The 13,369-nt window shown below is 48.6% G+C and overlaps 1 protein-coding gene across 1 annotated transcript; it reads right to left on the minus strand.

The window, feature by feature from the left end:
* Positions 1-6,190: 6,190 nt before the first annotated feature.
* Positions 6,191-8,575, minus strand: LOC125516194 (tryptamine 5-hydroxylase). The gene is made up of 2 exons (XM_048681676.2): positions 7,580-8,575; positions 6,191-7,389 (listed from the first exon to the last, which is right to left on the minus strand). The coding sequence occupies exons 1-2, from the start codon at positions 8,486-8,488 to the stop codon at positions 6,733-6,735; spliced, it is 1,566 nt and encodes a 521-aa protein (XP_048537633.1). The 5' UTR covers positions 8,489-8,575; the 3' UTR covers positions 6,191-6,732.
* Positions 8,576-13,369: the final 4,794 nt, after the last annotated feature.

The raw sequence follows: 13,369 nt of genomic DNA on the forward strand, positions 1-13,369 counted from the left end.
TAAAGCATGGCACACTGAACTATCGAGTAGTCATCAGCTTTGCTCTGTCAGACGTTCATAACATCTGGCATTGCTCCAGCAGCAGGCCTGGCACCCAGCGGTGCTTCCAGGACGTAATTCTTCTGTGCAGCAATGAGGATAATCCTCAAGTTACGAACCCAGTCCGTGTAATTGCTACCATCATCTTTCAACTTTGCTTTCTCAAGGAACGCATTAAAATTCAACGGAACAACAGCACGAGCCATCTATCTACAATCAAGCATAAACAAGCAAGATACTTATCAGGTACTAAGTTTCATGATAAATTTAAGTTCAATTAATTTACTTAAAGAACTCCCACTTAGATAGACATCCCTCTAATCCTCTAAGTGATTACGTGATCCAAATCAACTAAACCATGTCCGATCATCACGTGAGATGGAGTAGTTTCATTGGTGAACATCACTATGTTGATCATATCTACTATATGATTCACGCTCGACCTTTCGGTCTCCGTGTTCCGAGGCCATATCTGTATATGCTTGGCTCGTCAAGTATAACCTGAGTATTCCGCGTGTGCAACTGTTTTGCACCCGTTGTATTTGAATGTAGAGCCTATCACACCCGATCATCACGTGGTGTCTCAGCACGAAGAACTTTCGCAACGGTGCATACTCAGGGAGAACACTTCTTGATAATTAGTGAGAGATCATCTTATAATGCTACCGTCAATCAAAGCAAGATAAGATGCATAAAAGATAAACATCACATGCAATCAATATAAGTGATATGATATGGCCATCATCATCTTGTGCTTGTGATCTCCATCTCCGAAGCACCATCGTGATCACCATCGTCACCGGCGCGACACCTTGATCTCCGTCGTAGCATCGTTGTCGTCTGGCCAAACTTGTGCTTCCATGACTATCGCTACCGCTTAGTGATAAAGTAAAGCATTACAGCATGATTGCATTGCATACAATAAAGCGACAACCATATGGCTCCTGCCAGTTGCCGATAACTCGGTTACAAAACATGACCATCTCATACAGTAAAATTTAGCATCATGTCTTGACCATATCACATCACAACATGCCCTGCAAAAACAAGTTAGACGTCCTCTACTTTGTTGTTGCAAGTTTTACGTGGCTGCTACGGGCTTAAGCAAGAACCAATCTTACCTACGCATCAAAACCACAACGATAGTTTGTCAAGTTGGTGCTGTTTTAACCTTCGCAAGGACCGGGCGTAGCCACACTTGGTTCAACTAAAATTGGAGAAACTGTCACCCGCAAGCCACCTATGTGCAAAGCACGTCGGGAGAACCGGTCTCGCGTAAGCGTACGCGTAATGTCGGTCCGGGCCGCTTCGTCCAACAATACCGCCGAACCAAAGTATGATATGCTGGTAAGCAGTATGACTTATATCGCCCACAACTCACTTGTGTTCTACTCGTGCATATAACATCAACATATAAAACCTAGGCTCGGATGCCACTGTTGGGGAACGTAGTAATTTCAAAAAATTTCCTACGCACACGCAAGATCATGGTGATGCATAGCAACGAGAGGGGAGAGTGTGCTCTACGTACCCATGTAGATCGACAACGGAAGCGTTTGGTTGATGTAGTCGTACGTCTCCACGGCCCGACCGATCAAGCACCGAAACTACGGCACCTCCGAGTTCTAGCACACGTTCAGCTTGATGACTATCCCCGGACTCCGATCCAGCAAAGTGTTGGGGAAGAGTTCCGTCAGCACGACGGCGTGGTGACGATCTTGATGTACTACCGTCGCAGGGCTTCGCCTAAGCACCGCTACAATATTATCGAGGACTATGGTGGAAGGGGGCACCGCACACGGCTAAGAATATGATCACGTGGATCAACTTGTGTGTCTAGGGGTGCCCTCTACCCCCGTATATAAAGGATCCAGGGGAGGAGGCCGGCCGGCCCTCTATGGCGCGCCAAGGAGGAGTCCTCCTCCTAGTAGGAGTAGGACTCCTACTAGGAGGGGGAAAGAAGTGGGGAGGGAGAGGGAAAGGGGGGCGCCGCCCCCCTCTCCTAGTCCAATTCGGACCAGGGGGGAGGAGGCGCGCAGCCCACCTCTGGCAGCCCCTCTCTCTCTCCACTAAGGCCCATATGGCCCATTACTTCTCCCGGGGGGGTTCCGGTAACCCTCCGGCTCTCCGGTTTTCTCCGAAATCACCCGGAACACTTCCGGTGTCCGAATATAGCCGTCCAATATATCAATCTTTATGTCTCGACCATTTCGAGACTCCTCGTCACGTCCGTGATCACATCCGGGACTCCGAACTAACTTCGGTACATCAAAACTCATAAACTCATAATATAACTGTCATCAAAACCTTAAGCGTGCGGACCCTACGGGTTCGAGAACAATGTAGACATGACCGAGACACGTCTCCGGTCAATAACCAATAGCGGAACCTGGATGCTCATATTGGCTCCTACATATTCTACGAAGATCTTTATCGGTCAGACCGCATAACAACATACGTTGTTCCCTTTGTCATCGGTATGTTACTTGCCCGAGATTCGATCGTCGGTATCTCAATACCTAGTTCAATCTCATTACCGGCAAGTCTCTTTACTCGTTCTGTAATACATCATCCCGCAACTAACTCATTAGTTGCAATGCTTGCAAGGCTTAAGTGATGTGCATTACCGAAAGGGCCCAGAGATACCTCTCCGACAATCGGAGTGACAAATCCTAATCTCGAAATACGCCAACCCAACATGTACCTTTGGAGACACCTGTAGAGCTCCTTTATAATCACCCAGTTACGTTGTGACGTTTGGTAGCACACAAAGTGTTCCTCTGGCAAACGGGAGTTGCATAATCTCATAGTCATAGGAACACGTATAAGTCATGAAGAAAGCAATAGCAACATACTAAACGATCGGGTGCTAAGCTAATGGAATGGGTCATGTCAATCAGATCATTCACCTAATGATGTGATCCCGTTAATCAAATAACAACTCCTTGTTCATGGTTAGGAAACATAACCATCTTTGATTAACGAGCTAGTCAAGTAGAGGCATACTAGTGACACTCTGTTTGTCTATGTATTCACACATGTATTATGTTTCCGGTTAATACAATTCTAGCATGAATAATAAACATTTATCATGATATAAGGAAATAAATAATAATTTTATTATTGCCTCTAGGGCATATTTCCTTCAGCAACCGCAAGAAGAGGCAATGGACAGTCAGATGTCATGTGTCCTAGCCTCCTAGGCCTTTTTTCTCGACAGTGCTTGACAGTACTTTAGGAGATTTTTCGAATATGACTTGCGTAGAAATAAGAAGTTGTCAATGTGGTCGGACGTGTATGAAAATCCTAAAGATATATGTTAGATATGATTAGTGCCAAACCATTAGACTATCTAATGTCCTGGTGCAATGTACGGGCAATAGCTAGTTAGCGAAACTCCAACGTCATGCATCAAAATGCCCGTAAATGTCTGGACCGTGTGGTCCGGATACTTTTGGACATCTGACGACGTGCATCAAATGTCCGCGAGACATCCAGAATCGCACAAAACGGAAGCAGAGCTGGGGGAGGTTTGCGGGCATCGGAACCTCCTCCACATAGGCCCCTTGACACCCCCTATGCACCCGAAAACCCCAAATGAAGCCCCGATTTTCTCGCTCCGTGCCTCCCCCTTGCTCTTTATAACATATTCACCATTGAAAAACTCATGATCAACTTTAGAATGATCTGGTTGAGCATTTGTGTGTGATTTAGGGGAGAACTAGAAATGCATCCAAATAAGTTGAATTCAAATTTGAACTATTTTATTGGAAAACTTCATGTCCGAATTGTAGTATTTATATTTGAATTATTGTTGCATTAGAGCAATTGCACGACATGATCATAGATGGAAGATGGTATTTATCTTTAATTATGTTGAGTGCTTGGGATATAGAAAGAAATATGAGGAACATTTGATGCATCGGGTTGAAAGGTCGCCCCTAGCAACCGTCCGCGGACATGTCCAGACATGTCTGAGGACGTTTTGTGTGTTCGTTTTAATGCACGACGTTGGAGTTGCCCTTAACATAGCATATTAGAGATAGAGATGGAGATGGTGTGAACCAATATGTGGTTGGATGATTAGGAGGACAATGGCATTCTCAATTCATCAGAGATTCAAGTCCTGGACTTGACACCGCTCGCATTTTCCTAAACTTATTTCAGGCCTTCTAGCGATATGTGTTTAGTGAGAGGAGATTTTCTCGTCGACTGTGAAAGCGTCTGTCCTTCATCATTCTCAATATGATGTGGCGGTTCAGTCTCTCGAATGAGCTCACACGGATAAAGTGTGCATGTGTGCTCTCATAAGGGTAAGTGTATGTTCGTATGTATGTGCGTGTGTACCCACCTGTGTTAAGAAAAAAGAAATAGAATTGATTTCGATATAAATATGCATGTTTGAGACGCCTTTGGTCCCGCGCGTCACACCTACGCAGTAGTGCGTAGTTTTTTTGCAAGAAAATTTTCAATATATTCATCTTACATCATGACAGTACAACGAACACCAAAAATAATAAAAATTATATTCAGATTCATAGACCACCTAGCGACGACTACAAGTACTGAAACGAGCGAAAGACGCGCCGCCGTCATCGTCCCTCCCTCGTTGGAGCCGGGCATAATTTCTTGTGGTATATATTCGGGAAGTCGTTATGCTAAAGTCCCATAGAACCAGCACAGCAGAACAACAACCGTCGCCGATGAAGAGTACTGTAGATCGGAAAGATCCAAACTGAAGAAACACAAACGTAGACGAATTATGACCAGATCTGAGCAGATCCACCAATGATAGATTCGCCGAAGATACATCTCCACACGCCCATCGATGATGCTAGACACACCACCGTAATGTGGGCTAGACGTGGAGAACCTTTTTTCATCTTCAGCGAGCCGTCACCATGTCATTTTTCTGAGCAGGACACGAACCCTTATAAAAATTGAAAAAACATCGAAAAACGCAGTAGTGCCTAGTTGCCCTCGTGTCACTCCCTGTAGCCGTACCTCCGGTAGACAAGTTGTGCACTTCACATGCAGTTTGCGAGCTTGGTCGGTCGTCTCGTCCGGTCGATTCTCAGAGATCTTGTGTTTTAAAAGAAAAATCCATCGCTGCATGTGCGGTTCACCATCGCACGCAATCCTCGCTTCCGGCGTGGAAATCCACCAAAAATGACCTGTCGACTCATCAAACAAGACAAAACTAAAAAAGATACTATTTCCATAAAGAAATATAAGAGTGTCAACTCATCGATAAGAGAGGGAGTACTAATCAAGATGCGCGCGCGAGAACGGACGTCGGATGAAAGCGGCGGTCGTGTTATTGCCTGCTGTACAAACAGACATACTGTATGTTTTTAGTACTAATTTACAAACATATTTTCCGGATAAATATGTCTGGTATGTGATGGGAAATACCTCTTAGTTCCTGGGTGTGTGTATAGCTATACACCCAGGAATTAAAAAAAAACAAAGTCAAAATAGTTCAGAAGTTTTTAAACTTTGACTTTTTTATTTTGCACTAGTATATGACTTTACGCCAACAAGAACACACAGTCAACTTCAGAGAAAAAAAATATTTTTTGTCAAAATATTGTGAATAGTGTCTTGTATATAGCAATAATTTGTGTTTTCCGCCTCCGAAGTCAACCCCGGGTTTTATTGGTGAAAACTTACATACTAGTGCAAAAAAATTCAAGTTTATTAAAAAACTTCTGAATTTTTTGACCTTTTTTGTAATTATTAATTATTATTTTCCATTTCCTAGGTGTATATACACCCAGAAACCAAAAGTCCGCGCCTGGTATGTGATGGAGTATACTACAACCTCTGATGTTTTCTTGTTTTGTTTGGGGCATAAAAAACGTCTTACATTTTTTCACGGAAGGAGTACATCACATGTGCCAGGACTATAATTTTGTTTGGTACATTAATTTGAACGCATGCCTGTCTTCAACCCTGATAGATCATCATAGGAGAACCAAGATGACGTCTCTATGCTTGCCAAATTGCACGGGAAAAGTCCAGTGTCCAGATAATGACAAGAAGTCGTGTCCAAGTTATTTTCTTAGCTGATTGTGATCGGGTTAGAAAAGATAGGGAGGAAGTGAGCGAAGTCACGGTTCACGAACGACCATCGGTGAAAGAGTGAAAGTGACTGCAAAATATTGCAATTTTTTTAAAGAATTATCGCAACAAAATTACAAACATACACGTCTCTTACCACAGCAAGTTAGGCACCAACACGTGTTTTTTTACCTATTCTCTCTCTTCCTTGCTTTTTCTTACCTAGCTACCTATTCTCTTTTTTTTAGCATCAGCACAGACACAAGCGTTCATATACACGCGCATACACTCACCTCTATAAACGCACACACGCACACCTTACCCCTATGAGCATCTCCGAGAGACTGAGCCGGCATATCATATTGAGATTTACAAAGTCATCGTAGGCGCCTCGTCGTCGACGGGAACGTCTCCTCCCACTGAAAGCGTATCGCCGGAAATTCCGAAATAGATCCAGAAATAATGCGAGCACCAGGATTTGAACCCTGATGAGTTGGGGATACCACTGTTCATCTAACCAACTCAATCACAGGTTGATTCGCACCTACTCTTTTATTTGCATTGTTTGAAGAAGAGACTTTTTTTTTACTACTTGCACGACTGGAAATTACGTACTAAGCAAAAAATAATTTAAACCTCGTTGAGTTCCTCCCCGTTGAACTGGTACACGTCGCTCTTGCTGACGGCGACGAAGAGCGGCTCCTTCTTCCTGGTGGCCAGCCCGAAGGTCTCCTCCACGCTCACGTCCTCGGCGCGCACGCCGGCGGGCAGCGCCCACTCGAAGTGGTACAGCAGGCTGGCCAGCGACACCTGCACGGTGGCCAGCGCGAACGTGTACCCGGGGCACCCCCTCCGCCCGCCGCCGAACGGCAGCAGCTTGTAGTCCGGGTCCTTGAGGTCGATCTCGCCGCCGGCGCCGGCCACCTCGAACCGCTCCGGCGAGTACTCCAGCGGGTCCTCCCAGATCTCCGGGTCCCGGCCCATGGCGAAGGTGTTGATGAAGACGCGGGTCTTGGCCGGGATGTCGTAGCCGCCCAGCGTGCACGCGGCCACGGTCTCCCGCGGCACCAGCAGCGGCACCGCTGGGTGCAGCCGGAACGTCTCCTTGATGATGGCGCGCATGTAGTGGAGCTCCGCCAGGTCCGACTCCTCCACCCGGCCCTTGCCGCCCACCACCCGCCGGACCTCCTCCTGCGCCTTTTGCAGGATGCGCGGGTGGCGCACCAGCTCCGTCATCACCCACTCCAGCGTCGCGAACGTCGTGTCCGTGCCGGCGACGAACATGTCCTGGAAGGAAACCACGCCATAGTGAATAATATTGGTGAGCAGATCAGAACCAACGACAAATTGTCAAGACTCGAACACGAAAAATATTGGAGCTACAAAGATGATTCGTTAATCGTTAGTGCATGTCTCTATCCATAGCTGCCCTATCATATTTTTCTCCTGGCGATCGAGAAAGAATGAGTGGCCTTACCAGGACGAGGGCTTTGAGGTTGTCGTCGGTGAGCGGGACCTCGAGGTCGGGCGACTTCTGGACGCGGAGGAGCACGTCGACGAAGTCCTCGTCGCGGTCGCCGGGGAGGCGCTGGTGCTTGCCGCTCACGTGCTCCTCGACGATGTCGTCGCAGACCTCGCGGAGGTCGGCGAGGCAGCTCTTCAGCCGGCGGCGGAGGCCCGTGACGGTGCTCGCGAAGGGCTCGAGCTCAGGGAAGAAGTCCCCGATGGTGAACCCGGCGAAGAGGTCCTGGGCCTCGGCGAGCACCGCGGCGAGCTTGTCGTCCTTGCCGTGCGGGAAGCGGCGGCCGAAGGCCACGCGGCAGAGCACGTCGTTGGCGAGGTTGAGGAAGCACTCGCTGAGGTCAACGGGCGTCCCCGGCGCGGTGTTCTTGGTGAGGTGCGCGAGCAGGCGGCGCAGCTCCTTGCCCCGGACGCTGCCGTAGGTGGCGACGCGGCGCGCCGAGAGGAGCTCGGAGACGACCACCCGCCGCGCCATGCGGTGGTACGGCCCGGCCGGTGCGAAGGTCACGTCGGAGCACCCGAACGAGAGGAACTGGCCGGAGAGGAGGTGGGGGCGGGACGCCATGGCGGCGTCGTTGGAGGTGAGCGCGGCGCGGGCCAGGTCGGGCTTGGAGATCACCACGGCCGGGACGCTGCCGAGCCGGAGCCGGAGCAGCGGGGCGCGCATGGTCTTGGCCAGCTCCGCCAGCGCGTGGTGGGGCATGTCCGTCAGCAGGTGGAGGTGGCCGATCACGGGCCACCCGGGCGGCGCCGGCGGGAGGCGCTGCCTCCGCGACCGGCTCCGCGTCGTGCGGTAGACGTACGCGGCCGAGAGGACGAAGAGGGCGATGGACACGTAGGAGACAAGGTTGAGCTCCATCTCCATGATGCGATTAGATTATCTCCTTGTTGCCTCTCTCTGCTAGGTAGAGGGCTTGAGATAGGGAATGGTTTATGGTTATGTGTGTGTGTGTATGTGGTGCTTTTTATAGTGCCACCAGCGTGATCTGACCGGATGCTGGCAACAAAAAGCATCTAACCATGAAACTTTGCGTTTGCGTCGTCGGAACGGGCCATACAACCCACGTTTCCGCGTTCCGTCGGGACGGTAGCCCCCACTGACAAGCGGCCCGACGATCGTCACCTTCTACGTTCATATATCATGCAGAATTTGGCCATCTCCTGGTTGTTGCGCCCGGGCACGACTGCTCTTTGTATCTGCACCGGCACAAGCCGTCGGTCCATCCATGGCGCCTGTTAAAGTGTGGTGTTTCATCACACAAGTGATACACTAATCAAACCACATCATAGTTTCGATGGTTGTTCTGTTGCCTATCCCTCTTTACTTGTATTTTTTATGGTAATACACGTTTCATTTATATCATAAGGAATATGATACAAGTCACGTACACACCGACCTGATAAAATTAAACAAATTGCAGAATGTAGACCTTTGCACAAAGAAACACCAACCAAAAAGTAAAACTATGAACAAGACTGAAGAAAACCTCAGAGCTTGACACCAACGCCTGTCACCTGCCTCTGGCACCACAGCAGCCACCAAAGGAAAAAAATGACGGATCACCTCTATACCCGAGCTCGGCGTGGCTCCATCGCTGATAGGCAGCTTTGCGGACCTACAAGGTGGCTCGCTAAATGCGAAACCATTACCGTTGAACAAATCAGATCGGGGCAACACCCGGACACGCCATCGAACTCCAGATATAGCAACCCCACACGACTAAGACGTCGGAGAAGGAAACCATACATGTCATCCACGTACCATGAACCCAGCACATGATCCACCATCTTCCAAATGCCGCAGATGCAAACGACAATCTACATCTGCTTTTGGACTACCTCCCAAGTTTCGCCGGTGCCGGAGCAAAAGTTGTCGCAACGACGGAGCCCGAGGACACAAGTCCACCACAAGGATGCCGCCACCGCTGTACCACCCTTGCTTGAACATGCTGGATTCCAAATCCATCCCCAACGATAGGACCGATTGTCTTGTCGGAGTAGGATATGAAGAAACTTTGTTGAGCGCTGCCATCGCCGTCGCCGGAGGCAAGACGATGAACAGCCTAAAAGCTAAGCAACGTTGGCCTAAAACTATCCACACGCGTGGATCCGGCGATCCTCCTCACCACCGAGAGCCATCAGAGGGCGGCGGCAAAAGAAGCGCTCCGCAAGGGCATGCGGGACCGCCTTTCTTTCCTCCGCTAGAGTGTTGTATCTTTTTTTTGAAGGTGCTAGAGTGTTGTATCTGGTTCGCATATTCGCGGGTGTAAGGTTGTGTGCAAAAATGCTACACCTACATAACTTTTTTACGTACACTACGCAATCTTCCTTCCGCATAACTAAACGCCCCCCTCCCCCCCTTTGACTTTCAGGGTGGGTCCTTGTAATGCCCCGTATGTAACTTGCCATATTTGTATTCCAACTCTTGCAATTTCCGGCACTAAGTTATGATATTCCTCGTTGTTGGGTTTTGTCTTCGTTTTGCATTTTGTCCATGTCATGCATCTCATATCATGTCATCATATGCATCGCATTTGCATACGTGTTCGTCTCATACATCCGAGCATTTTCCCCGTTCTCTGTTTTGCATTCCGGCACTCCTATGTCCTCCGGTGTCCCCTTTTACCTCTTTTCGTGTGCGGGTGTTAAACGTTCTTGGATTTGACCGAGACTTGCCAAGCGGCTTTGGTTTACTACCGGTAGTCCGCCTGTCAAGTTTCGTGCCATTTGGACTTCGTTTGATACTCCAACGGTTAACCGAGGAACCGTAAAGGCCCCGTGTGTGTTGCAGCCCAACACCTCTCCAAAGTGGCCCAAAACCCACCAAAACCCCCTCCATCCTCTCGGTCGTTCAATCACGATCGCGTGGCCGAAAACCGTGCTCCATTTGGAGTCTCCTAGCTCCTTCTATCTATAAATAGGTGCATCCCCCGAAATTTGCGGATGAAACCCTAGCATTTTTCCCCTCGCCGCCGCCGGACGAAATCGCCACTGCCGGACATGTCCGCCCCGCTTCCCCTGTCCAACCGCGCGCCGCCGCATGGCGAGCCGCGCCCCACATCGCCGCCGGCCCGCCCGAGCCTGGGTCGGGCCCCCGAGGCCCAAGTCGACCGCCGCCCGGTCCCCGCGACTCCGCCGCCACCCGCCGCCCGCGCGCGCCTCCGCCCACATCGCCGCGCCACCTCGCCAGCCCGCCATCGACGCCGGCGGCCGCCACCGGATCCGACGTCCGACTCCGCCGCCTCGTCCTGCCTTCGTCGCCGGCGAGCCCCGGCGACCCTGCGCCGACCCCGCGCCGCCCGCTCCAAGCTCCGGCCTCCTCCCCGAGTCCCGGCCACCGTCCGGTAAGAGAACTCCAGCGAGAATCATCGTCGATCCTCGGTTCGCGTGCCGTCCGGATCTAGATCCAGCTACAGTGAAACCCTAGAGGTTGCCCCGTTTTCTACCTAAGTCCCCAACATTTTTAGCTATCTTCATCGCATCATAACTTTGCATCCGTAGCTCTGTTTTGGGCATTTAGCATATCAAATTGTTCGTCTGGATGTGCACCTCATTTCATTACATTGCACCTTGTTCATTTGAGTTAATCTTGATGCCCTAAATGTTGTTGCAAGAGTGCTATGTAATGTTAGTGTCGGTTTCTTAACAGATTATGGACATTTGTTATTTTTGCCATGATTAATGTGTGCCTCCTATGAACTTGAACCCTACATGTGTTTTGGGCTATGCCATGCCATCTTTACAGGGGTGTATGCCATGTATTTTTTTGATCATTTTGGTGACTAACACAAGCATGCAAAGTAGCTCTCGTGATGTTGCTGATTTCAGGGACATAGAATTCTTCTAAGTCATTTCCCTGATATTATTTTTATGCCATGTATTCATGTTGCTACCAAGTGATACATGCCTCTTTTGAGCATGTTCAGTAAGGATAATTTTGAGATATTATTATGATCTATCCATCCATGTCTTTGTTTGCAATTATGGAATACCCTAGCATGACTCAATCTTGCTCTACTTTTGCTATAAAATGTTCCTGTCAGATTGTTTACGTGTTAATCAATTTTGCCGAGGTTGTTGTAGTTGATCCAAGCATGCTATGAGGTTGTTCTTGCCATGGTTAGCTACTTGATCATGTCTTCTTGCTGGGTGTATGCTTAGTTTGTCAAGAAATGCCTTGTGGTGAGTGCACCGAGCTCTCAAACATGCCTACGTAACTCTGTTTTTGACATGCCCAGTTTTCTGCTAAGTCTGAATCTGATAACGAAACTTGCTATGTTTACATGGTTGCCATTGTATTTTCTAATCCTTTTTGGCTTATGGTCAGTAAAGGAATTACATGCTTTGATTAGTTTCATGCCATGCCTTGCTTTACCATGATATGTTCCTGTTGCATGTTGTTATCTTGCTCTAAACATTGCTTCCTGATGTTAAATCCTGGCATGTTGTTATTTTCACTAAGTCTGTGAACCTGATATCTTTTGCACTTTTGCCATGCTTGTTTGAACCTGCTATTGTGTGATTTAGCCGTAGCTCAATGTTCATCTTTTGTAATGCATCTTGAGTGGATCTCTGCCATGTGCTTTGTTGCTATGTTAGAGTGCAGTAGCTTATTTTTCTTGATTCATTTAGATGGCATCGTGCTGTTAATCGCAGCTTTGTGCCATTAATATTTTGCTTGCCATTTGCAAACCGTGCATCCGATTCCGGTGATCTTTATATCGATTTCGACCGAAATCAACTCATCTTTCCAGCAGCACTCTTGGTTTTCCAAGTTGAGGCCTGGTTCAATCTATTCCTTCCGGAGCACGCATATGCATTGCATATCACATCCCGCATATCATGCCATGTTTTGCATCATGTTGCTTACGCATTGCACCGTGGTTGATCGTGGTTCCCTTTGCTTGTGTTCTTACTTTGGGTAGAGCCGGGAGACGAGTACGTGATCGAGGAACCCGTTGAGTACGCTTACGAGGATCAAGCTCACGTCAACTCGGAGAACTTTGCAGGCAAGATGACCATACCCTCGAAATCACTTCTATCTTTGCTTGCTAGTTGCTCGCTCTATTGCTATGCCTATGCCGCGATACCTACCACATGCCTTATCATGCCTCCCATATTGCCATGTCAAACCTCTAACCCACCTTGTCCTAGCAAACCGTTGTTTGGCTATGTTACCGCTTTGCTCAGCCCCTCTTACAGCGTTGCTAGTTGCAGGTGAAGATTGGAGTTTGTTCCTTGTTGGAACATGTTTATTGTTGGGATATCATTATTATAACTTGTTTACTTTAATGCATCTATATACCTGGTAAAGGGTGGAAGGCTCGGCCTTATGCCTGGTGTTTTGTTCCACTCTTGCCGCCCTAGTTTCCGTCATACCGGTGTTATGTTCCTTGATTTTTCGTTCCTTACATGGTTGGGTTATAATGGGAACCCCTTGACAGTTCGCCTTGAATAAAACTTCTCCAGCAAGTCCCAACCTTGGTTTTACCATTCGCCACCTAGCCTTTTTCCCTTGGGTTCCGCGGAATCAAGGGTCATCTTCATTTTAAACCCCCGGGCCAGTGCTCCTCTGAGTGTTGGTCCAAACTAGAGCCCTTTGCAGTGCCCTTCGGGGAAACTCGAGGTTTGGTTTTAGTTGTACGGAGCGCTCATCCGGTGTGCCCTGAGAACGAGATATGTGCAGCTCCTATAGGGATTTGTCGGCACATTCGGGCGGCTATGCTGGACTTGTTTTACCATTGTC

The sequence above is a fragment of the Triticum urartu genome, chromosome 6A, assembly GCF_056163025.1.
Source record: "Triticum urartu cultivar PI428250 chromosome 6A, HENAU_Tu73, whole genome shotgun sequence".
Classification (NCBI taxonomy): domain Eukaryota; kingdom Viridiplantae; phylum Streptophyta; class Magnoliopsida; order Poales; family Poaceae; genus Triticum; species Triticum urartu.

What these genes read in the sequence shown, in the direction of transcription:
- LOC125516194 (XM_048681676.2), bottom strand. Translation starts at nt 8,488, where the DNA reads ATGGAGATGGAGCTCAACCTTGTCTCCTACGTGTCCATCGCCCTCTTC. An exon ending in ACCTCAAAGCCCTCGTCCTG is followed by an intron (nt 7,390 to 7,579) that starts GTAAGGCCACTC and finishes GTTTCCTTCCAG; the next exon opens with GACATGTTCGTCGCCGGCAC.